Source organism: Neolamprologus brichardi, chromosome 5 (genome assembly GCF_056152115.1).
Source record: "Neolamprologus brichardi isolate AB-2024 chromosome 5, ASM5615211v1, whole genome shotgun sequence".
NCBI lineage: Eukaryota > Metazoa > Chordata > Actinopteri > Cichliformes > Cichlidae > Neolamprologus > Neolamprologus brichardi.
Window position 1 is genome coordinate 31503430 of NC_142108.1, and position 24041 is coordinate 31527470.

Consider the following 24041-nt stretch of genomic DNA (forward strand, 5'->3'; position numbering starts at 1 on the left):
TTTCTAATCATCTATACAAACCTTTTTATTGTATTTATCATATTATATATTTAAGTGGAAAATTTTGGGGGATTTGAGAGTTTATTTGGGCAAACAGGACACTTTAAGATCTCACCTTGGCTTGAGAAAACTTGGATTGGCCATTTTTACACACATTTCACAAACTAAAACATGATTAGCAACAGATTAAATGTCCATATTTAAATGAACTCAACAGCTGGATTTATAAAATTTCAACATCTGTTTGTTCCCACCTTTCTTTAACAGTGAACACAAATACACATGAAATTAGCATTACAAGATTAAAGTTCTTTTATTTGAACGGAAGAACAACAAAAACATAGCAACTAACAATTCACAACAAACATTTTCAGTCCTTAACATGCCGATCCAAACAATCACCAGTCACCGTGCTTCCCAGTGTTGGAAATTCAAAGAAAATAACAACAATCATAATCATGAAAGATTAAGCTAGTGTCATCTTTCACTGGACACCAGGTGTAAGGTCAAGCCTAACGGGCTGGAACAAATCTAGTATCTTTATAACTCTCGGCTGCTTGACCTTCCACCAGGGCAACACCGCATGACTGCAACATTACTTCTTGCCAAATCTCTGGGGCACGGCCATACTCCAGATCTGACCGGGGGCAGCCTCCCAGTCACGGGAATGCATCTGATCCTCCAGCACAACCTGCCCTCTGGAGCTGCGGCCAAACCTGTGATGGGAAAAGCACCAAGAGTGGGAATTATTTCAATTAATTCAACTCCAAACTATGATTTTAGATAGATAAACATCTGTAAACACAGACCAGAAAATACAAAAGATTGATGTTGATGTTGTGATCTTAGCTGGGCCTCAGTTGCATTTGAGCTTGAAGGGCTGTTACAGAGGAAGGTCGCTTCCTCTGTAACAGCCCTTGAAGATGAGACCAGTTTAATGAACCCAGCTTTGCCAGAAGAATCGTTTTGACTGTGAATGATTTTTTTTTACAAATGGACATTTCAAGTACATAATGGGTCATTTTGATCTTTTAAAATTCACATATGGAAAGTAGTTGCAAATGGCTAAATGGATTTTGCTCTTCCTGTTTTCCAGTACACGGTGCGTACTGTATATCATAATCAGTGTTGGGAAGGTTACTTTTTAAATGTATTCCATTACAGATTACAGAATACATGCCCCAAAATGTATTCTGTAACGTATTCCGTTACGTTACTCAATGAGAGTAACGTATTCTGAATACTTTGGATTACTTAATATATTATCATGCTGTTTACAACTACATGAATGTACTATTGCTGTGATTTATTACTGTTACTGAAGGTCCGCGGCTCCGAACCGTAGTAAAGGGACCTCTGGCTAATACGGTGGGTTCTGTGTCGGCTCGTAGCTGAAAACTAGCTTTACTTTGTTGTCTGGGTCAACTTTGCTAGCAGAGACAGAGAGAGGCGTTGAAAGGCTGCTCCAACGGAACTTATTGTTTTTGGAGGAAAACACGAACACGGTGTACAGTCGAGTCTTAATAGCTTACTTACAACTGGGCTCGTCAGGCACTCTTCTTGGCTGCAGTGGTTATTATTATATTTACATGCTTCCAGCTCCCGTTTCTGCTCGATGACAGCTCGTACTTTTCCTTTTTCTCCCTCCCTCGCTCACAGACACATAACGGGTATGACAGTCCATTCTCCCTGCAGCACGGACTACACTGCCCATGATGCTACATTGTTTAGAGCTATACCTGTAGCATTCTGCCTATTAGCTTAGCACAACAACAACAGGCGCTCTCTCACCCAGGAAACACGCAGAGAGAGAGAGCGTCACCCTGTAACCATGGCAACCGTAACGCTGCCGCCTGGAACAACAGAACGTAGCTGTCAATCAAAACCCAAACAGGCCTGACCCGCCACAATATGAAACAGGGAAGTACCGCCGTGTAATCCATTTATTTCAACAAAGTAACTGTATTCTAAATACCACCTTTTTAAACGGTAACTGTAACGGAATACAGTTACTCATATTTTGTATTTTAAATACGTAACGGAGGTTAATGTATTCCGTTACTCCCCAACACTGATCATAATCCCTTTAAATAGTTACAAACTACCCACATGGTGTATTTTGGGTAAAAAAGGATTTGGTGACAAGCCCAAACTACGTCAGTGAACTTCCCATATTAGTGTTTTTCTGTAAACTCATCTGATAGGAAAACTTGAAATGTAGATTAATACAGGCGCTGTGATGCTACTGACCTCTGTGGCTGATGGAGGACTGACTCCCTGGCTTCTCTCTGGGCTCCGTGCAGCAGGGCTCTCAGCAATGAAGTCAGCAGGCGATCATCAGTGTCGCTATCTCTGTTTTCACTCTCCTGGAACACACCAGGACACATTTAAGGCTACACCAGCACACAGCATCGTGTCAAACTTTCTTCTTTTTTTTAAATAAAACATGAAGAACATCACAAACTTAAAGGGCTGATGACTCCAACCAGTCTGTCCTACTGTGGCAAAAAGCCTTGAGATTTAGATATTAAGGCACCAAGGCTAAGAGATGTACACGGTGCACACCAAAATATCCATTCGCTTCATTTTATGCAAAGTAAAACTCAGATCTGTCCGTCCCTGCATGTCACAAAGAGAAAATCTAGTACTCGTGATCTTCCTGTCCTTTATCTGATTCGCTATCCTGCCCCCGACTGTCTGCTCACACCAGAATATCTAACAGTGTATTTCACACTGTTGCATGAAGAGGAACACCATCTGAAATCTAAATGGGCTGTGTGATTTATCCTGTCTCATTTGATAAAAGGCTCAAGTCGCATTTACATACAATCCTCTCAGAAAATGTTGGCATGTACCAGAGCAGGCGGTCCATATTTAAATCAGGCACAAAGATGCATATTTTAAAAAATCACCACATGTGTGTTTCAGCGATAGGATTTCAGTTTTAAAGCTTCAAATGATCTTGGACCTGACATAAAATAGACTGTCAACATGTAAGTGAAATGAATATTAACAAGTTTTTCAGTGGTTTGATTGTCTCACCAGCCCCAACAGGCGGTCAGGCATGTTCTCCTCTGAGCTGCCAGGCAAGATGTCGTTTTTGTCCAGGCCGGCTTGGATGTGAAGAGCGTGACTGACGCCAGCCATCGCCATAATCAGTGCCAGTAGAGTCACCGCTGCAGCTGTGTCCATGTTCTCAGACTCGAGAGGAGGTCAGACAAACACTGATGACAAATATAGAAGAGGAAAGAGAAGAAGATGGCTGTCTAAGCAGACTTGCTAAGAACGAACTTCAGTGCTGGTCACATCCTCAGCGGGTCTTATATACACCTCGTGGTCGCTGGCAGGACGTCTCAGGAGAGCTGACAAAAGACGCTACTGTACAACGGGGAACAGGGGACAGGATGGAGGAAGAGCCTTAACTAGGTCCATTTAGCTCGGATCAGGCATTAGTGATGACTTAGCACCAGAGTGTGTTATTATGTGGCCCCCAGGGTCGTGCAGCACAACTTCCAGTTATTAAACAAATAAATCCGTGCAAATGGACCCCGTCCCACCCATCCCAAGGTAATGCACAGAGCATATACAATATATAACAGATTAGTCATGTGACTTCAGTTATACAGGAAGAAATTCAAAGCACACACTGATTCAGAAGAACTGCAACAATTACCAAAAAATATAAATAAATAAAATGCATGCGCTCTGGGCCTTGATGTAGCCTCTCAAATCATCTTCTGTATGAAACAAGCTTTCTTTGTAACTACCCGAACTTTAATCCTACTTTCTTCTGATTGGTTGCCCCTGACAAACAGAAGGTTTGAACAGCAGGTGGGCGGAGCTTCTGTGCTCACAGCTAGAGCTGTGGACCTGTGATGACCATATAATGGATCTCCTTTTCATGCACTGTAGAATATTTGCTTTCTCCAAAGCTTTATTGACATGAATGTAAAGTAAACCTTGGGTCAATAATAAGACTCTGGCTCATCAAACCCTTTGCTTACACAGAGTTTTCTTTAACAAGCAGATCAAGGGGTTTTAGGAAGAAGCAAACGATGCCTAAAAATGAAACAATTCATCTGTTAAACGTCAGCTCGCTTCCTTCCATTATCTTTCCAAGTAACATCAGCTTTTTTTTATTAGTGACAGTGACACTTGCTTTATTAGGGGTACTTGTTCAGTTTAGTGTTGCCTCTGTGTGTGTGTGTGTGTGTGTGTGTGTGTATAATAATTAGTCACTTCCACATCAACAGATTTGGCTCATCAAAGTGCTTAATGGGTGACAATCCGCTTAAGCACGCACGCACATACAGCCTCTTTTAACTACCATGGCAACCAGGATGACTGAGAGGGATTCTGAGAGTATTAGTTTTCATTAATGAGATCAGAAGCTTTTGGATTACAGGAAAATCAAAGTTACTCACTCTGACTCACAAAAGTGAGTTTATGCTGTTTCTAATAAGAGGACAAAAATAAACCCTTGTTTAGTTTTATGTGATCCCATTGCTCAACCATCCGATCATCCATCCATTACGTCTATCCCAGCTTTCACAGGGCCAGAGAAATGTCTTTTATGCCTTTCACTGGTTTTCCATCAGTGTTTTGGACATTTTGGGGGGTGTTCAGTGTAAAACATGAGAAGGGCAGTATAGGTCTGAGATCTGTTCCCCAGCAGTGTGTCGATTTTTTTTCAGTGTATCTAAAAGCTGCAGAGGTGCAGAGCATGCTGTTTAGCTTAGCATAAATATAAGTAATCAAGCTTCTTCTTCAAGCTAGTAATTAGGCTTCTTTAAGCTTGTTCAGAGCTTATTACTCTGGGTTTTTGTTGCTCTAATAATCACAACATAGCATGATAATAAGAAAGGTAGTTTTTTAAGTATATTTACATTTTTTTTAAAACTCTGTTTTCACTCTTAATGCTGTTAAGCTAGGCTACTGTCCTGCTTCAAGCTCTGTATTTAATTTAGATCACAGAATTAATACATTTGTCTAAATTGATTGTGTTGCACAATAAAACTGGCTATTTTTATTAGTAATGCAATTTACTAATTTTATTTCTTACACCAATCCCAGCTGTCATAATGCAGAGTCAGGTTAGATGCTGGAGAAATACTCTAAATAGGATATCATGTTTTCCATAATTTATTTTCTATAAATGTAATACCTAGAAAAAAAAACTATTTAAAAAACTCATATCACTAATGGGCCAGAGTTAAAAATAAACTTGAAAATGATCGTAAGATTTAATGTTCTGTTTTTGACTTTTTTAATTTATCAGCCAGTGTGCACGCCGACCACAGACCGTGAATATTTATGTCACATAAACAAAACAAGATGCCTTTATTTCTTCTTCGAGAAGAGTTACAATCAAACATTAAAGACAAACCCATCTCATCTGCACCCCTTAATTACTGTCCTGTCCTCATGTTAACAAGCACAAATACTCAAGAACATTATGGGCAACATTTCCATGAAAAACAAAATAATTCAGATCTATTCAGATCTAAGTAGTCATATTATAGCTTTTACAAAATTTACATGCCTTATGTTTTCGTTTTTCCCTCCCATTTAAAATAACTACAGAAATAATGTTTTATTTCTCAGAGTGTTACCGCCACCTGGTGTTATATAAGTGAATTGCAGCTTTTACACATCCCTGGTTTTTGTCTGTACATCACTGGGTTTAAAATCTCTGCATAATGATCAAATTAAGCGGTCTGTCAGGTTTACCTCATTTTTTAAATTTTTTTTATTTACAACCTTTAAACAGTGCAGCCAATCCAACGAAATCAATAAATAAAACACCGAACAATGACCAACAGAAAATTTGGGAACATCAGAAAAAGGACATGCAGCTAGTATAAGATTGTCCAGCAATACCTAAAAAAATCAAGCTGACCCTTCATGCTTTACATCCACTTCATCAACCCAGATTAGATCCAAAGAGAGTTTGTCTGGTTCTGATACACATTATGTTCACGCTGCTTTGTTCATGTAAAAAATAACAACAAAGGTTTTTCCCTGTCTTCATGTTGCTTCAGTGCAGGAGGGATGTTTACTTGTCCACCGGTGTCCAACAGATGTTTCAGGGGAGTATGATCTAATTTGCAGTAGCCTTGCGTTTGTAACCAGTGGCACACCATCTGCCACCTTTACAATAAGGCACTTGTACGCAATTAGAAGTGTCAGTAACGAAGTGAAAGGACTGTCATACTGGTACGAGTGGCGCACATTAACAAGAACAGTGTGACAAGCAGGTTAATGCAGTCCAACAACAACAAAATGTTACCTGGTGAAACGTCTTTACATTACAACTCATGAGAAAAATATGGCGGCATCACTCAGACGTCACATTGTAACTAATTCACTCATTCATAGCAGTTTAGGTTTAAAATTGAGACTACAGTAAGTTTTCATACATATTAGATTTTTTTTACACTGTTATGTCATCATAATACATCCATAAAAAAATCTACCAGAAATTTTCATAAACACATGAAGAGCACACGATACCTTAAATATTGATTTTTTTTTTAATCTGACACATGCGACAACAGTGCTCTGGTCGTGGCTACGGCATGTTATAGGTTGTATTGTGGTTTCTTGTTCTTATTCAAGTTACTCAGGCAATTGAACAAAGCCCTACAAAAGCTATCAATGAACTTTTTAAATGGCTTCTTGAGCCGACCCAGAGTAATCGTCGAGCCCAGAAGACAACACATTCATCGAAACACGAACATCCACCCACCCAGTGCTTTAACCAGTACTAAAAAAAGTCATTTATATATAGAAAAATGCATTTTCTTTTCATTGCCCATATGAATCTTCAGTCTTACAGTAGTTAAGGCAGAAAGTAGTCTTTGTCATGGGCACTGGCTTCTTTACTATAATGTCCAGTATATCTGTGTGTGTCTGTAAGGATCTGCATGTGGTGCTTATGCATGTCTTTGATTTCCAGTCCTTTCTGATGTCAGACAGTGAAGCAGCAGTGAGGGCTGGGGAACGTACTCAGCAGCTCGACTGGTTTTAATGTTGTCGTAGGCCTTCAGTACAATACTATGATATTGATTTAGACTAAATAAGCTATGTAAGGCCTTCAGTAGGCTACAGTATTGAGAAAACGCATCAGTATGTAAGCAATGATGAAGTGAGGTGTGCACAACATTTCGTGATCCCAGTCTCTGTGCACTTTTTTAGTCAGTTAATTCAACAGCAAAGACATAATGAGTGCTGCACATGGTGATTTTTTTCTTTTTTTTAAAGTCAGGGCATCAAAGCAGGTTATGAGGTCCCGTCGCTCCAGTGTGTGGCCCATTCCTTTTTTTGGATGCCTCCTGACTTCTCAGTCTGAAACTGAGGCCGGTCCTCGCGAGGAATCTTGACCGCGTGGTACTGAGGCAGTTTGTCCTTGTAGTGCGCCCGTCGGAAGAAGCCACACTGTTGACCCAGCGAGGAAAGTGGGTCGGAGTGCACACAGAAGAAGGGAAAGATGGATGGAGGAGGCAGAAGGGAAGGAAAAAGAATTAACCAGTGCCACTTTTAAGGGACTGTGATAACTACAGTTGTTAAACTGTGTTTGAGGAGGTGCTGTGTTACTCAATAGCATGCCTTCTAAGAAAAGTATCCACTGTTATTCGTTGCGTTTAGGTAAAGCTTTATAGTGCATCTCACAGATAAGAAGGCAAAGTGATTACCTGATTACCAGCTGCAAACAAAGTGACTTTTTAATAAAAAATACATTTAAAACAGCACACCAACCAAAAAGCACACTATCATGCTCAACATTTATAAACTTGCACCAGCCTGAAGTGTCTGCGATTAACACACCAACACACTGAAGTACCGCTAAGCAGATTTACACTCATTAAAGGGAACAAAGACATCCACTGATCCTAACGACAAGTTCAGTCTGGCACCTGGAAAAGTCGATCAGTTATTGAATGCATGTCAAATCGTTAATAGATTTTTAGAAAGAGGGGACGGCGTAGAAATGAACAGTCTTCTGAGAATGATGCCAGAATGAACAAGTGCAGATAACTGAAAAGTAAGAGGCACAAAACACAGCACAGCAGGCATGTTAAAGCCTTGAAGGAGAGATGGCTGGATGGTGTTCAACAGGCACAGATTAGGTGAATAGAAAACAAAGGTTTTAAATCATTTTACAGAACAAAACACCGAAAACAGTTTCAGTGAACCAACAACTGAGACTCGCAAAGTAGCTGCTCATGGGAGACATTAATATTTAGGCTAATACCTAGCATTAGGCTATATGTGCTGCTAGCCACCTATGTAGAGATAGCAGATATGTGTTTCTATAATAAAGTATGATGATTTCAGACATTTTAGGGGAATTAAATACAATGAAAATAGCTTTTTTAAAATTTGGGATCAAATCATGAATGTAGGCAACACAGTTCATATCCGCTAACTGGCCACTTTATTGGGTACACCAGTACAGATGCTTGTCAGTTGAAAAGTCTTATCAGTCGGTCACATGGCAACATCTACGTATATTTAGGCTGACAGAAATGGCCAAGATGACCTGCTGACATCTATGTCTTTCATAAACTGATGATTTGCTGGGATCTTTCTACACAACCATCTCCAGGGTTTACAGAGACAGTATCCAGTGTCCTGCCTTGTTGGCAGAGGAGAATTGCCAGCAGCCTTTGAGCTGATGCAAGGCAAAATTCAAATAACCCCTTGTTGCATGAAAGGTATTCAGGATAGCCTCTCTGAATGCACAACTAGTTGAACTCAAGCAGCAAAAGGCCACATTGGCTGCGGCTGTGAGCTAGGAACAGGAAACTGAGACTGCATTTCACGTGGGCTCATCAAAACTGGGCAACAGAAGATTGGAAAAACTGATGAGTCTCAATTTCTGCTGCAACATTCAGATGCTGGAGTCAGCTGACCAAGACAGATGACCAAGTGTAGCCATAATCTGACGGCTGCTTCCAGCAGGATAATGTTCCATGTAACTCAAATAATCTGAAACTGGTTTCTTGAACCTAACAATGAGTTGCCTCAACAATCACCAGATCCCTTTGGGGTGCAATGAAATGGGAAATTAGCATCATGTGTTTATAGCTGACAAATCTGCAAAGTGTGTGATGCTATCATGTAGCGGAACGTTTCCAGGACCTTTTTGAATCTGTGCCATGAAAAAATAAGGCAACTCCGAAGGCGAAAGTGAGCGCAACTAGCGAGGTGTACCAAATAAAGTGGTTGCTTAGTATAAATGTTTTACCTATTTAATAAAGGTTTAATTTAAAAATGAACAGACACATAAAATATAACCTAGAGAAATAATTTTATACCCCCTTATGGAGGTAATAGCCTCTTATTTTAATTCTCAATCTGCCTGCAAACATTGTCCCGTAAAAATGAGTGATGGCAGAAACTAGAAGCCACCTTTTGTGTGGTGAATCTGTCTTTTTTTGTCATTATAATGTTTTTCTTTCTACTAATATAAACAGGAACAAAGGTAAAGAAGGCTTTACAAGAGGTCAGTTCTCTTGTATCTCACGTGTCACTGCTTTGATGCCACCTGAGATCATCTGAGCCTACATTTGCTGTCATGCTGTAATGAACACCACCGGCCTTCGAGTGAATTGAGGAACAAAGGCGACTGCAGGTGAAGATTTTTACCGCTTGGAGTGAGAGGAGGAGGGGAGAGCAGGCCAGAGGGGGGTATACTTTATATTATTGTTCTGTCGCCTGCTTCTCCGCCTCCGAGGGTTGGACCCCCAAATGGGCACGGTAGTACTCCGTCTCATAATGATGGCGTCGCTCACTGCGTTTGAAGAACCCACACTGGGGCGGGGTAGTGGGGAAAACACAGATATATAACAGAGGGGATTCCCCGATAGAGGTGAGGAGGAAAGAAAAGGGAAGAAAACACAGATTGGAGCGTCACACGGAGGACAAACATGAGGACAGAAGAGGAAAGGCACAGGTGAGAGTGAGCTGGAAGGAATAAAACATTTGCAGGACAGATCAGAGCAAGGCAGACTAATAACGGACGAGTGAAGGCAACTGCAGTGACATCAAAGAAACGTCACTCAGGATCCTGCAGCTGTTGAACTTTGACGGAAAGGAAAACAGTACTTGAGGACTAGTTAACTTACTTTACTAAAATATTCCAATTTATTGTGACTCCTCTTCCACATTTCAGGTGGAACTATTACTGCTTTAAATCCACTGCTATGCAAATGAACCCTGTAAGTCTGTAACTGTATCCTACGTGTTTTTAGACCTCTATATCATCAATTTTTAAATTGTAAAAGTAATTTTTGACCAATAAACTGCAAAAATGATACACTAAGAATATCATACTCATGTGTTATGCAAACAATGAGTCATAAGTGCAAATTGACTATATATATATATATATGTGTATGTATGTATATATATATATATATATATATATATATACTAGCAAGTGAGCACTTTTCTAAGATGGATCGCAGGTCATATAAGATGTTAACCCTGAAGCCAAAACATGAAAATTTAGATGCACAAAAAATGAAATCACATACATATATATATATATATATATATATATATATATATATATATATATATATATATATATATATATATATATATATATATATATATATATGATTAAAATTTTTGTGCATATTTTTCTGCATCTAAATTTTCATGTTTTGGCTTCAGGGTTAACATCTTATATGACCTGCGATCCATCTTAGAAAAGTGCTCACTTGCTAGTTAGCTAGCACTAGTTTAAACAAATACAGAATAAGAATTTTCTCTAATAAATTGTGTAAATTATTAAATTATAACTTATTAAGAATTATTATTTTGTGTTTTTACTCAGTTGCCACCCAAAAGTAAATTGTCAATTTTTAATGTATTTTCTTCTATTTTCTTCTTTGACATCATTTTTCACATAAAACATTACTATATAAACATTTATATGTAAACCTGTCTTATTTTCCTGTTTTATTTTTTTTAATGTTTCCACTTCTGTTAATGATAAAGACCTACAGTTGAATAAAAAGACAAAAAACACAGTGAAAAAGTAAAGACAGACCATTTGAGATCTGATGGATTACCTTCCACAGCATGAGGACCAGCAGTGCCAGCAGCAGGACACCTGCCAGGATGGCAATGAGGATGATCCACCAGGGGATCCAGTACTGGTCAGTAACACCGTGCTCGGGATAAATCATCACTGAAACCTGATAAGGAAGAAAAGATATTCAGCTCAAAGCTTGAAGAAATGCACAAACAGCAACTTAACAGTAAAAATGTTTATTTTTTAAATTAATGTGTGTGAAGTACCAGTGCAGCAGCATCCTTAAGGACCAGATGTTTGATGCTGGACTTCACAGTGATGTTGGCTCTGACCAGCAGCTCCAGAGCACTGACTGCTGGGAACTCCTAAGAGACAGAAACAAAGCAAGTAGCAAGTTTGTGTTTAAAACAAGGAAAACTGCACCGAGAAACATTAAAATTTTAGCCAAAGCAACATAATGTTGGCTCCACTAATTACATCATATAAACTATTCACACAGTTTTATAGTATTAGAGCCAAAACTATGAAATAGTGAGATTTAAAGAGAAAACAAACTAGACTCTATTTCCTGTAGGTGCTTTGCTGATCCCTTATTTCCTAAGGGATCATTACATGATTAAAGGAGGAGATACAAACAAGGCAAATTTAATGACAAATTCAATTTCAAAATTGTAAATAAATTTCTATTAAAAAAAGAGTTTCCAGTCAATTTAATTGCTGTTTGATGGAAAAGCAAACTAACATATTCACATATTCTTACTCTTTGATCTCAGTGAATATTGAAAATTGAAAGTTCATTTGACTTGGTTGCCAGACATCGTCTGTAACATACGAGCTTCCTGACATCAGTCGTCACTGTGTAAATGCGTTTGCTGCAGTTATCACTCACTCGCTGCTCGCTGCAGCAGCTGTGACAGTTGGACTGAAGCTGAGCTTGAGAGTAATATTCAGAAAGGTGCTGATGTAATATTACCTCTATGAAACTGCTGTTCCACAGTCTGGCGTGGATTTTAAGCACAGCCTGACCGGAGAAGCTGTGGAGAGGACACTGGAACAGCACACAGCGTGCTGACCCCAGCAGGCAATCCTAGAAAACAAAGTCACACCTGAATGTAAACTGCTGTGGAAATGAAAGAGGACCACGTGTTCACATTTTAAAACCGTTCAGTTGTTTGAGTGCATTGGCAGGAAATCAATAACCCACGTTCTGGTCTTTCCCCTGGCTCTCTGCTTCTTGTCCTTCTTACCAGTTTGAGCGACTTGCGTCTGTCTGAAGCTGCCACAGCAGGCGTCGTCTGTCCCACGCTGCCTTTAGTCATGATCTGACCTTCCTCCTCAGGGTGGGAGCGGCGTTTTCGCCCAACCTGCTGAAATAGATGCATTTATATGCGTGTTTCAAGAAAAGGTTCAAAAAGGTTTTGTCAAAATACAAAGAGACAGCATATAATATATTATAAAGGGTTTTTTTTCACAGAAAAAGAGAAGATTAAATGAACTGCTAACATACGTCATTCAGCACTGACTTCTGGACTGAGTCCTTATATCCTATTCTTATTATTTCTGTCACTTGCTGTTAAAACATGGATTTGTGAGCCTTTTTCTAATGAAATAAATTGCTCTTTAAAATATTGTTTGCCCTGACAAATTTTAAAAAATAATTTTGAGAAAAAATGCAACTGAAATATTATTTATTATTATTTATTCAGGGAAACATGACTAGTACAAAATAATTGTATACCAATCATTTGACCAGATTCCATTAAATGTAATGCTTTATATTTTACTTATGTAACAACATATCATGAAAAATTAACATGTACTCCAATTAGTTAAAGTCAGCATATATATTTTTGTGTATATGTGTGTAAACAAATGAGCCAGTTCAAAATCGGCAGTGACTTGCTCCGCCTACCCCGTGACTGCCCGGCTCTGCAGGCGAGGAGCCCTGCAGCTTCAGAGGATTCAGAGCTGATGTGGGGCTGCACTGTGTTTCCGGGTGGCCTTGAAACGTCAAGCTGGCAGGATACAGGAGCCATTTCTCATTGGCCAGCTCATAGGGCCACATAATGTTGAGGAAGGCAGAGCCAAGTGTCTGGAGAGCTTGACCGGGATTAGCAACCTGACAGAGGGAAAAAAAGAAGCTTACATTTAATAAAGTATGTTCATAGACGTTTCTGTCTTGGGTCCTTTTTTTTGCTATTATGAAAAGATAAAATGAACGAGACAGACTGAGAGAAGGCAAAGCTCTCTGGGCAGTATTTACTTTTAAGGAGATAGTATTGTATTTTGTAAATATTCATTTTGAGTTCTCTCTTGTTTTTAAAGGTACATTAAGAAGTTGCTGTGCAGTAAAAGCAAGTCCAATGAGCATGCTTTTGTTATTGACCCCACTGAAACTTATTTTAATATACTTATAATATATCATACAAATCCACTATTCTTAAACTCAAAAATTCTAAAATTCACAGATCTGGTTCATTTTCTCACTGCACAAATTATATATAAAGCAATAAATAACCTGCTTCCTGACAATATTCTAAAAATGTTTTCTAAAAGGGAACGGGGATACAATTTGAGGGGGGAATTAAATTTAAAACATCCTCGTATCCGTACAACATTAAAAAGTTTTTGCATCTCTGTGTGTGGAGTGAAACTGTGGAACAGACTAAGTAAAGATATGAAGCAACGTCCGAGCATGGCGCAGTTTAAAAAGCGGTTTAAGGAGATGGTTTTTACAGGGTACAGGGACGAGGTAGAGATTTGATAGGGTGTTCTTGTCTAATATTTTCATGTGTGTGCGGGTGCACGGGTATGTTGGTATGGGTATATATATATTTTGTAGGTTGTGTATCCTTTGAGGTGTTAATGGGGTTATTGAAAATGTGTATATGTGCGTATGTGTATATACGTATGTATAGATAGATAGAAACATATATGTGTATATATATATATATATATATATATAAAGAATAATAAAAAAAAATACACATGACATATAATGTAATTGCAAGGAGGTATTTCTGTAGTCTATTGATTACTAGATAGTGGAAAAGGGGTGGGATTAAATAGGCTTATGCTTCTTCCTGCTACTTTTTGAACATGAAAGTTATTTGTAGTTGCTCGTTTTCCTTTTGTTTTGCTTTGTTCATTTGTCTCTTTTAATTCTATGTTGTTGTACTTTTTCAACATGTTCAAAATAAAGATTCAATCAATTAATCAATCAATACTTTTTCTTCTTTTTTTTACATGTAGGTGGCAAAACAGCATCCCAGAAAGCCACAAACTCTTTTCTCACCACAAACTCAAAATCCACAGCGCTGCCGATGTCGTCCAGACTGCTCATAGCACTCTCGCCCCTCACTGCACCGCTGAAGAACAGCTTGTCGGGATTGACACGCCTAATACAGAAAGTACAGTGACCATCAGAACTTAACATTACTGTCATTACATTACTGTCTATTTCCTCACTATTCAACCACTTTTATTGATGAGCAAGACTTAAAGCTTAAAGCGAAGCATTCATAATTGCATTTAAAAACCTTTTAATAAATGAGCTAAATATTACATTTTGAACATTTTGAATTCTAATAATAGTTTTCTCACTTCCAAAGGGCATTCTTTGGTTAGAGAGGTATAAAATGAGCATATTTCCACTTGTTATAATGGTGCAGCCATAAACACATGAAGTCCTGGTTTTAAATCTTGAACCTCAGTGTGGAAAAAAACACAGCTTCAGCGAAGAGTTGGAACAAGCTGATCAAATTTATGTGACAGATAATGTGGAATGAAATGATTTTACCAACCATAAAGCATGTGAGGGTGTTTTAGTAGACCTACATAAAGCAGCTTTACTGCCACAGACTCCTTTAATAGACTGAAGGTGTTACTCACCCACTGACAGACAGGGGGAGCTCTATCACAACTTTAGCGTAAGCTGTCACAGGGACCAAGTCAGGCTGTTCGCTGATGCTGAGGACAAAACGATGAAAGAACTCAGATGAAAGTGAGAATGTGATCTTTGTTGTCACATATCAGGGAAAATGTAGAAAACTTACGTTTTCAGCGAGAGCTCAGCTGTCAGCTCGGTGGTCTCAATAGTGATGTTAGCTGTGCTCAGACTGATGGAAAATTTCAGCTGAGGGAAAAAACATGAGAATAAAGTTTTTTAAAATATGTTTTTGCTTCTTTTGTTGAGTTTAACAATAAACACACAGTTTTGTCTTACTTTAGAGTTTCGTTTGACGGGGTTTCCCAGGTCGCATTCAACCTGGGAGCCGTTCTGGTTTGCTTGACATCTCATCTGCAGTCAGATCAGACAAATACTATCAGAGGAACAGGTCATCGACTCTAAAACGATAGACTGAGACTATATTTAGCAGATCTCACACCTGCTCTGGGATCCTGGAGCCGGCGTATGACAGTGTGTTTGGCAGGGAGATGATAAGCTGAGCGGCATGAGCATCATCGCCGTCCTCCTCGGGGTAAAGAGGGTCAGAGGGCATGTTAGTGACGGTGATGTCCAGCACCACCAGCCGCTGATCTGAGAGAGAAAACACCTGCACATCGTCCTCATCTCTGTATGACGGCAAAGGAGGCAAAAAAGACAAAACATTTTTAAAGAAAGGTTATTCAACATAGTCTGAAGGTTGAGCAGAAATAAGCTGAGTAAGCAATCGTAACATAATTGTAGATTTTTTGTGGTAGGGCTGTAAACTGTAAACTCTTTATTCCAATATGACACTTTGCCTATGCATTCATCTGCAGTGACAGCTACAGAGGAGCTTTTGGGAGATTAGTTAGAAAAGCTTGAACCCTTTCAACATTACTTCAGCGTAAGATTTATTGTTATTTATTTAATAATAAATAATTAAAACAATAACAATTTAGATATGATACCATACTGTTTCCTGAAGATTTGTCATTAATCATCACTATCATCTCAGTCAGACAATAAAAACCTGTTGGGGTGTCGGGCTGCACAGCAGATACTTACTTTGGCAGAGGGATGAAGAGGTCAGAGTTCAGGGGTCGAGTACCAAACTGGTAGCTTAGCTTCAGGTTGCTCTGGCAGATTTTGTCGTTGCCGCATCCTTCTCGCAGAAAGTTCACCTTCAGGGATTAAAAAAAGACAAATATTAGGTTGAGATGAAGAATTCAAGAGTTTTTATAGTTTTAAACTTTTGTGGGTTTTTATAATCTTATGCCAAAGAAATTGGTCAATCATTTGATTAACGCTGACAACTCATTTTATGCTTTAAATGATTTATCAGTTCACTAAATACTGCACTGGGTGCATCGCTGTATGCTACAAAAGTGTATATGCAGTTGCAAAGGTAAGTAAGAGATAAGCTTAATGAGGAGCCTGTCATTGACAGTGTTGGGAAGGTTACTTTTAAAATGTATTCCATTACAGATTACAGAATACATGCCCCAAAATGTATTCTGTAATGTATTCCGTTACGTTACTCAATGAGAGTAACGTATTCTGAATACTTTGGATTACTTAATATATTATCATGCTGTTTACAACTACATGAATGTACTATTGCTGTGATTTATTACTGTTACTGAAGGTCCGCGGCTCCGAACTGTAGTAAAGGGACCTCTGGCTAATAGGTCGGGTTCTGTGTTGGGCTCGTAGCTGAAAACTAGCTTTACTTTGTTGTCTGGGTCAACTTTGCTAGCGAGAGACAGAGAGAGGCGTTGAAAGGCTGCTCCAACGGGACTTATTGTTTTTGGAGGAAAACACGAACACGGTGTACAGTCGAGTCTTAATAGCTTACTTACAACTGGGCTCGTCAGGCTCTCTTCTTGGCTGCAGTGGTTATTATTATATTTACATGCTTCCAGCTCCCGTTTTTGCTCGATGACAGCTCGTACTTTTCCTTTTTCTCCCTCCCTCGCTCACAGACACATAACGGGTATGGCAGTCCATTCTCCCTGCAGCACGGACTACACTGCCTATGATGCTACATTCTTTAGAACTATACCTGTAGCATTCTGCCTGTTAGCTTAGCACAACAACAACAAAAAAGCCTCTCTCACCCAGGAAACACGCAGAGAGAGAGAGAGAGAGCTTGTCACCCTGTAACCATGGCAACCGTAACGCTGCCGCCTGGAACAACAGAACGTAGCTGTCAAACAAAACCCAAACAGTCCTGACCCGCCACAATATGAAACAGGGAAGTACCGCCTTGTAATCCATTTATTTCAACAAAGTAACTGTATTCTAAATACCACCTTTTTAAACGGTAACTGTAACGGAATACAGTTACTCATATTTTGTATTTTAAATACGTAACGGCGGTACATGTATTCCGTTACTCCCCAACACTGATCATTGAGTTGAGTTGAAAACGTTTAAAAGCAGCTCAAGTATAAGAACGGGTTTAAATGCTCTGTTTTGAGTTTATTTTATGTGTCACAGATTTGGCTTAAATGATCCTCGCTGAGTCTAAATTAATGACGAAACACAATGTTGATGGAAAGCATTACATAAAGCTTTGGCTTGTTTATATGGTAAATTATGAGCAGCAGGAGCTCATAAAAATTAAATCATCCTTAAAAAATTCTTCTTTTCCTATTTTGCTGCAGACCTCAGAGTGGAGCGTATTGGAAGGGGAGACATTGAGTATCGGCGGCAGCTTCTCCAGCCTTTTTGCAGAGTGTCTGCGTGGCGGCACGGGCTTGATAGTGTGGGTTATGACCAAAGAGATGGGACGCAGTTTGTCACGGATGTTCTCCTGCACAGAGGGAAAATGTGAAATTAAACTTCTGGCCAAAGTTACAGCAGAAAAGAATGAAATAGTTCATTAAAGCAATGTCTATTCAACTCAGCGTCCTTTTCAGACTGGGATACTCCATAAAAATCTGCCTTCCACAGTAAAAGAAAGAAACACATCCATGAAGTTAAGTTACTGACATGCAGCTGGAAGACTGCGTTGGTGCACACAGCGTGACGCTGCCGATTTAGCTGCACTTCTTCTGTCTGTGTGTACTCCGGCTCCAGTAAACTGCGGCCCAGGAAGGTAACGCGATGCGGGAGGCCCACCTTCCTGCGCTCTGTGTCTGCTTCAAAGCGCACCACGAGGGCTTGGATGGAGTAAAATGGGGGAGCACACAGAGGGAGACAGATAGGTTGAAATGCAGAAATGTCAGGACACACACCGAAAGAGCACTTAAAGAAGCCACCGGGGACAGAAGATATACTAAACCCATCTGAGGAGGTACAGTATTACACAGCTGTGATTTAATCATAATAAGATCTAATGTTACCTCACAGATAAGGTTACTTTCTACCGTAAATAGAAATGACTCCTGTCACTGTGGGGAGTGATGTAAAGCCCCGCGAGAGCAAAAGACAGAAACAGTCGTGAAAGCCGATGTGTGACTTACTAATGTGTGGAGAGTAGTGAGTTGGGTACGCTACGAAGGTGAAGCAAGCCTTGACCTCCACACTAAAAACAGAAAACCACAAAGAGGGAAAAAGACATGATCTTTAGGAGCTTTAAATGTTTTTATTATCAGTTTGTTTGGTTATCCTATAAGTTTAGTGCATTATGAGTGAGTACCAGACTCCATCTCTGCCTTTGCAGTTGGACTGCTCCAAATCTATTTGTGGAGGATCAATAGTTATGTCTCTCTTCACATGGATGACAGGACGAGATCTTGAGGACACAGGAAAACACAAAAAGACGAGAAAAAAAGAAATCTTTTAATAAATTATTGATAATATGTTTTCATCCCTTAGATAAATTCAACCAAAATCTTTCCTCACCTGAAGAGAACCACTGAATCGTTCAGCGAGCCCACTGCCACATCTGGGTAGTGATTGTTGTCGATATCCAAACCCCCTGAGATAGAATATCCAAAACGTCTCACATCAAAGTCCCGGCCATCCAGCACCTAACGGGATGAAGAACACTCGGTTTTGCCATCTCTTTCTCTCATTCACTCCTTCTGATTTTGACCTTTAATATTTCTTTGCAGTCGCTCAAATCCAAAGCAAACTTACCTGAGCAGGTTTAGTCTCAATTCCAGATTTTGAGCCTCTATAGATAAAAACTTTTCCATCTCCATCAAACGGTGCTCCCACAGCAATGTCTGTATAGATGTCAGACAAACTGGTTTCCAACCCTTCTTATTGTAATGGTTTAAACCAGCGGTCTCCAACCTTTTTTGCGCCACGGACCGGTTTATGCCCGACAATATTTTCACGGACCGGCCTTTAAGGTGTCGCGGATAAATACAACAAAATAAAACTAGTACCGGTACCGAAAAATAGAAGATTTATTCATAACACACGTGAAAAGACCCAGGAAAACCGGGTTAACGATAAAAATGATAACAAAATAACGCTGAAAACCCTGAAAACTATACATTTCACACCTGAGCCTCAACTCTCCCGGTACCAAACGACTCACGGACCGGTACCGGTCCGAGGCCCGGGGGTTGGGGACCGCTGGTTTAAACCATAAACCACAGTTAGATATAGAGAAGAAGACTTTCAACACATTAAACTGTTTCACTGCTGGAACCATTTAAAGAACACTAATTGTATTCTATGTTTTCCCTTATTTTCTAATATTTATATTCTGTTATACATCTATTATATCCCGATGAATACTCATATTAAACATGACCATCATCATCCAGTCAGTGACTTATATTTACCATCGCTAAGCAGTCGTTGGGTTTTCCATTCAGCGAATCAAACAGCAGAAGTTACCTTTTAAGATTAAAACATTCTGAGTCAATAAAAAAGTTTTTCTTGTACCTCCATATCCGTCCTGGTCCAGATCTCCAACGTTGCTGACTGTCATCCCAAACATGGAGTCGTACGTCCCGTTGAGGCGGATGGGCCGAGCCTGATCATCCCAGTGACCAAACGGGTTTAGATACACATAAACAGCTCCACCAATCTCTGCTTTACGGTCAAAAAAGTTAGGAGCTCCAACAATCAGGTCCGTCCAGCTAGCAAACAGAGCGGAAAAGTAGAAATGAACACTTCCTTGAACAAGTCTCTTCTAATCTACATTCACAGTTGCCAGTGTTGGGAAGGTTACTTTTTAGCAAAAAAGCTAAGGGTTATTTTGTAACTGTAACATGTAAACATGTACGCTAACAACAGACAGTGTTGGGAAGGTTACTTTTAAAATGTATTCCATTACAGATTACAGATTACATGTCCCAAAATGTATTCTGTAACGTATTCCGTTACGTTACTCAATGAGAGTAACGTATTCTGAATACTTTGGATTACTTAATATATTATCGTGCTGTTTACAACTACATGAATGTACTATTGCTGTGATTTATTACTGTTACTGAAGGTCCGCGGCTCCGAACCGTAGTCGGCTCGTAGCCGAAAACTAGCTTTACTTGTCTGGGTCAACTTTGCTAGCAGAGACAGAAAGAGGCATTGAAAGGCTGCTCCAACGGAACTTATTGTTTTTGGAGGAAAACACGAACACGGTGTACAGTCGAGTCTTAATAGCTTACTTACAACTGGGCTCGTCAGGCACTCTTCTTGGCTGCAGTGGTTATTATTATATTTACATGCTTCCAGCTCCCGTTTTTGCTCGATGACAGCTCGTACTTTTCCTTTTTCTCCCTCCCTCGCTCACAGACACATAACGTGTATGGCAGTCCATTCACCCTGCAGCACGGACTACACTGCCTATGATGCTACATTCTTTAAAGCTATACCGGTAGCATTCTGCCTATTAGCTTAGCACAACAACAACAGGCGCTCTCTCACCCAGGAAACACGCAGAGAGAGAGCGGCACCCTGTAACCATGGCAACCGTAACGCTGCTGCCTGGAACAACGGAACGTAGCTGTCAAACAAAACCCAAACAGTCCTGACCCGCCACAATATGAAACAGGGAAGTACCGCCGTGTAATCCATTTATTTCAACAAAGTAACTGTATTCTAAATACCACCTTTTTAAACGGTAACTGTAACGGAATACAGTTACTCATATTTTGTATTTTAAATACGTAACGGCGGTACATGTATTCCGTTACTCCCCAACACTGGCAGTTGCCCTTGAATATGCATTTTATGCATTTACACAGGAAAATGCTGTTGCAGGATTTAGGTGTTAAAAAATATGATCTTGTGTTTATAACTTTAAGATGAATTTGACATTTTTGTGTAGCACATGGCTGTGAATCCCATTTTCTATGGGTTATATGATTTTATGATGGTCATCCTGACTGACTTCCTATTCAGCCTTTGCTCACCCATCACTGTTGAGATCTGTGGTGGCTACTGAATATCCGAATGAAGAGGCCAGCTCCTCCCCCCAGAAGATGTGCTGTGGCACCAACCGGTACACATTGTCTTTCTTCAGCAGCACCACCGCCCCGGTGTGATTGGCTCGGGGAGCACCGGCCACGAAGGTTAGCTCTCCGAGACTCATTATTCCCATGGCAGAGTCAACAGAAAACCCTAGAAGATGAGGAAGGAAAGAAAAGCAGAGGAGGAAGGAAAGAAGGAAGTGTTATGGGTTAATATCGACCGTGGGGTTCAGAGGATCACCTCCTCTGAGCGTGCCATGTTCTGCTCATCTTCTTACTAATGAAATGTGGGCCTTAAGTGACTATTGATTTTGTGCCTAACTCATGATGGGTGTAAATGTCCTGTGTGCTGTGCGTGTGAAAGGCTGTGTGTCTAGTGGAAGGCAAAAAGGCTGGTTGTGATAGTAACATGAGATGTATTGACGTCCTGAGATTCATGATACCAAAGCTCTGCACTGGTTGCCTCTGGTGAAGGCGGTGTGTAAACATGGTGGGTGGACGTTAAGCAGATTTATCGCCTGAAGCATCTCCTCTTCTCTGTGAGTGCGCTTTGTGAAAAGATCATCTGCATGTGTGTGGAGGAATTTGAGGATGTGCATGCATGTAAATCAGGTAAAGCAATTCAGCGTGTATATAGAGGAGGAAGGATGTTTGCATCATGTGCGTAATATTTCTGATCAAGCTGTGAAAAATGACACAAAACATATGAAACATTTGGCTTGAACGCAGGCATTTTCTACATGCACTCGCTATGCTAGACTTAAAAGCAGGCAGCTGGTGCAAAAAGTGAGGACAATCTGTCTCCATCGGGACATGAAGGACATTTGTTAGTCCTGAGTAAACATGCAGAAGGAGACAAGACAGAGACAAACAGTGAGCAGCTCCAGGGTGGCAGGTGGGGAATGCAGCACTGCAGCTTCTATAAAACCAGCAGATGTGGGAACAAGCTGCAACATGGTAGAAACTATAAAGCTAATTCAGGAATGAAAGGATAAGGAAAAAAGTTTTTGCAACGTTAATCTTAATAAATTGCTTAGTTTTTATTTACGTTAGACTGTTAGACAGAAAAAAGTCAATTTGGAGAGCGCAATGGAATTTCCGATATTTATTTTTTATTTCTTTATTTTAAATATTCTCTTACCTACCTGCTAAATATGTCCTAGCTATTGGTTTAGTCAGCAAATACTCGAGGTTGTATCTACTGATTAGTCTCCAATGATGTACTCCTTAGTGTCCCACTCCTACTATATATAATTTATTATCCACATTTTATTTCATTTACGTTTATATTTTTCCTCCTTTGGACCAGAGAGACAGTAGCTGACAATAAAGGATGTCAATTAAAAAGCTGTTTTGCTTTATTTTGTTTCATCTATAAAATAAAGGTCCTCACACCTCCTTTGATTTGTAATAACTAACTGCTGTATGATACAATATGAGTGTAAGTAATTTTTTACAGATACTACTTCTGCATTTGGCGTAGTTTTTGTTAAATACATCACATGGTGTATTATGTCATGTGTGATGTTCATCTTAAGATGTATTTGCTATATTTTATTTATCATAACCAGAGATGGGCAGTAACGCGTAATCCGATTACTTTTTTCAAGTAACGAGTAAAGTAAGGGATTACTATTGCAAAAACGGTAATTAGATTACCGTTACTTTCCCGTAGGAACGCTGCGTTACTGCGTTACTAAAACCGTGATTTTTTTGCGAGAATGTCTCATGACAGTGACGTAAGCGAGTGCCACGTTCGTGACAACAGCTGTGTGCAGATCAACAATGGATCATATATCGAGTGCAGAGAGAGTATGAGCGTGCAGCGTTTAAAGCGTGGAAGTACTGACCTTACTTTGAGTTTGATTCCATAAAAAGTGACAAAAACATTAGTGTCCGTTGTGCGTGGGAAGAAAACTTCTTTTTACAGCGAAAAAACCCCTAAACTTCCGAGCAAGCACCGAGTAGCTACGACGTAATGGGAAACTCACAGAGAAACTCGCGGATTCTTCCACTGACCGCTGCGGCACACCTGCACCAGGGTAAACCTCCGCCTACCCCACTCCTGCTTTACAGGTGAAAATAGAGCAACAGGACCGCTAGTCTTTGACTTTATTTATTTTCTGCTGTGTTTTACTTGCATCTATTTGAAAGACTGAGTGTAAACACAAAAAAAAATTTATGTGCTGGAATGTGCAGAAAATAGGTTTAAATATTAAACAAATTTCTTCCAGTCAGAGAATGTTGCATATAATTAAATTTTTGCTTGATGCATAAAGTTAAAAGATTAAAACTAATAAAACAAGTTTTAAAAAGGAATTTTCCATTTGATTACATTTTGTATGATGATTATGCAGAAAAAGTAGAATTGGGCTGAAAGACCTATCACTTTATCACCTATTCAGGTTGTAAATCGTGTTTTTAAAAAGTAACTAAGTAATTAATTACTTTTGAAAATAAGTAATCAGTAAAGTAACGGGATTACTTTTTGGGGGAAGTAATCAGTAATTAGTTACTGATTACTTTTTTTAAGTAACTTGACCAACACTGATCATAACTCTTTTTGCCATGGCTATACATTTTAAGTAGAGTTTATTTCTTGACTAAAAGCCTCTTTAAATTAAAACTGAATTTACCTGATAAAGAGCCAAAGATGATACTTGTAAATGTTGATGCTTCTATGTACTCG

General features: G+C 39.5%; 2 protein-coding genes across 5 annotated transcripts in view; both read right to left on the minus strand.

The window, feature by feature from the left end:
• Positions 1–295: 295 nt before the first annotated feature.
• On the minus strand, positions 296–3276 carry npffl (neuropeptide FF-amide peptide precursor like). Its single transcript, XM_087841071.1, has 3 exons — positions 3043–3276; positions 2251–2366; positions 296–716 (listed from the first exon to the last, which is right to left on the minus strand). The coding sequence occupies exons 1-3, from the start codon at positions 3190–3192 to the stop codon at positions 596–598; spliced, it is 387 nt and encodes a 128-aa protein (XP_087697197.1). The 5' UTR covers positions 3193–3276; the 3' UTR covers positions 296–595.
• Positions 3277–5310: 2034 nt separating this feature from the next.
• The window catches only part of itga7 (integrin, alpha 7), a 44021-nt gene continuing 25290 nt past the window's right edge, over positions 5311–24041 (minus strand). For 2 of the 4 annotated variants that reach the window (XM_087841070.1, XM_087841068.1), the window contains exons 6-25: positions 21296–21503; positions 19824–20020; positions 19062–19150; positions 18825–18952; positions 18619–18714; positions 18443–18504; positions 17970–18139; positions 17644–17790; positions 16041–16156; positions 15436–15622; positions 15273–15347; positions 15103–15182; positions 14939–15016; positions 14343–14445; positions 12960–13166; positions 12295–12414; positions 12021–12134; positions 11314–11412; positions 11085–11210; positions 5311–7437 (exon numbers count right to left, since the gene is read on the minus strand). In XM_087841070.1, the coding sequence (XP_087697196.1) occupies positions 7282–7437; positions 11085–11210; positions 11314–11412; positions 12021–12134; positions 12295–12414; positions 12960–13166; positions 14343–14445; positions 14939–15016; positions 15103–15182; positions 15273–15347; positions 15436–15622; positions 16041–16156; positions 17644–17790; positions 17970–18139; positions 18443–18504; positions 18619–18714; positions 18825–18952; positions 19062–19150; positions 19824–20020; positions 21296–21503 (2558 nt within the window). In that variant the 3' untranslated portion in view covers positions 5311–7281. Of the gene's footprint in view, positions 7438–9651; positions 9817–11084; positions 11211–11313; positions 11413–12020; positions 12135–12294; positions 12415–12959; positions 13167–14342; positions 14446–14938; positions 15017–15102; positions 15183–15272; positions 15348–15435; positions 15623–16040; positions 16157–17643; positions 17791–17969; positions 18140–18442; positions 18505–18618; positions 18715–18824; positions 18953–19061; positions 19151–19823; positions 20021–21295; positions 21504–24041 lie in introns of all 4 variants that reach the window. The other 2 variants (XR_015719059.1, XM_087841069.1) reach the window with 2 other exon arrangements.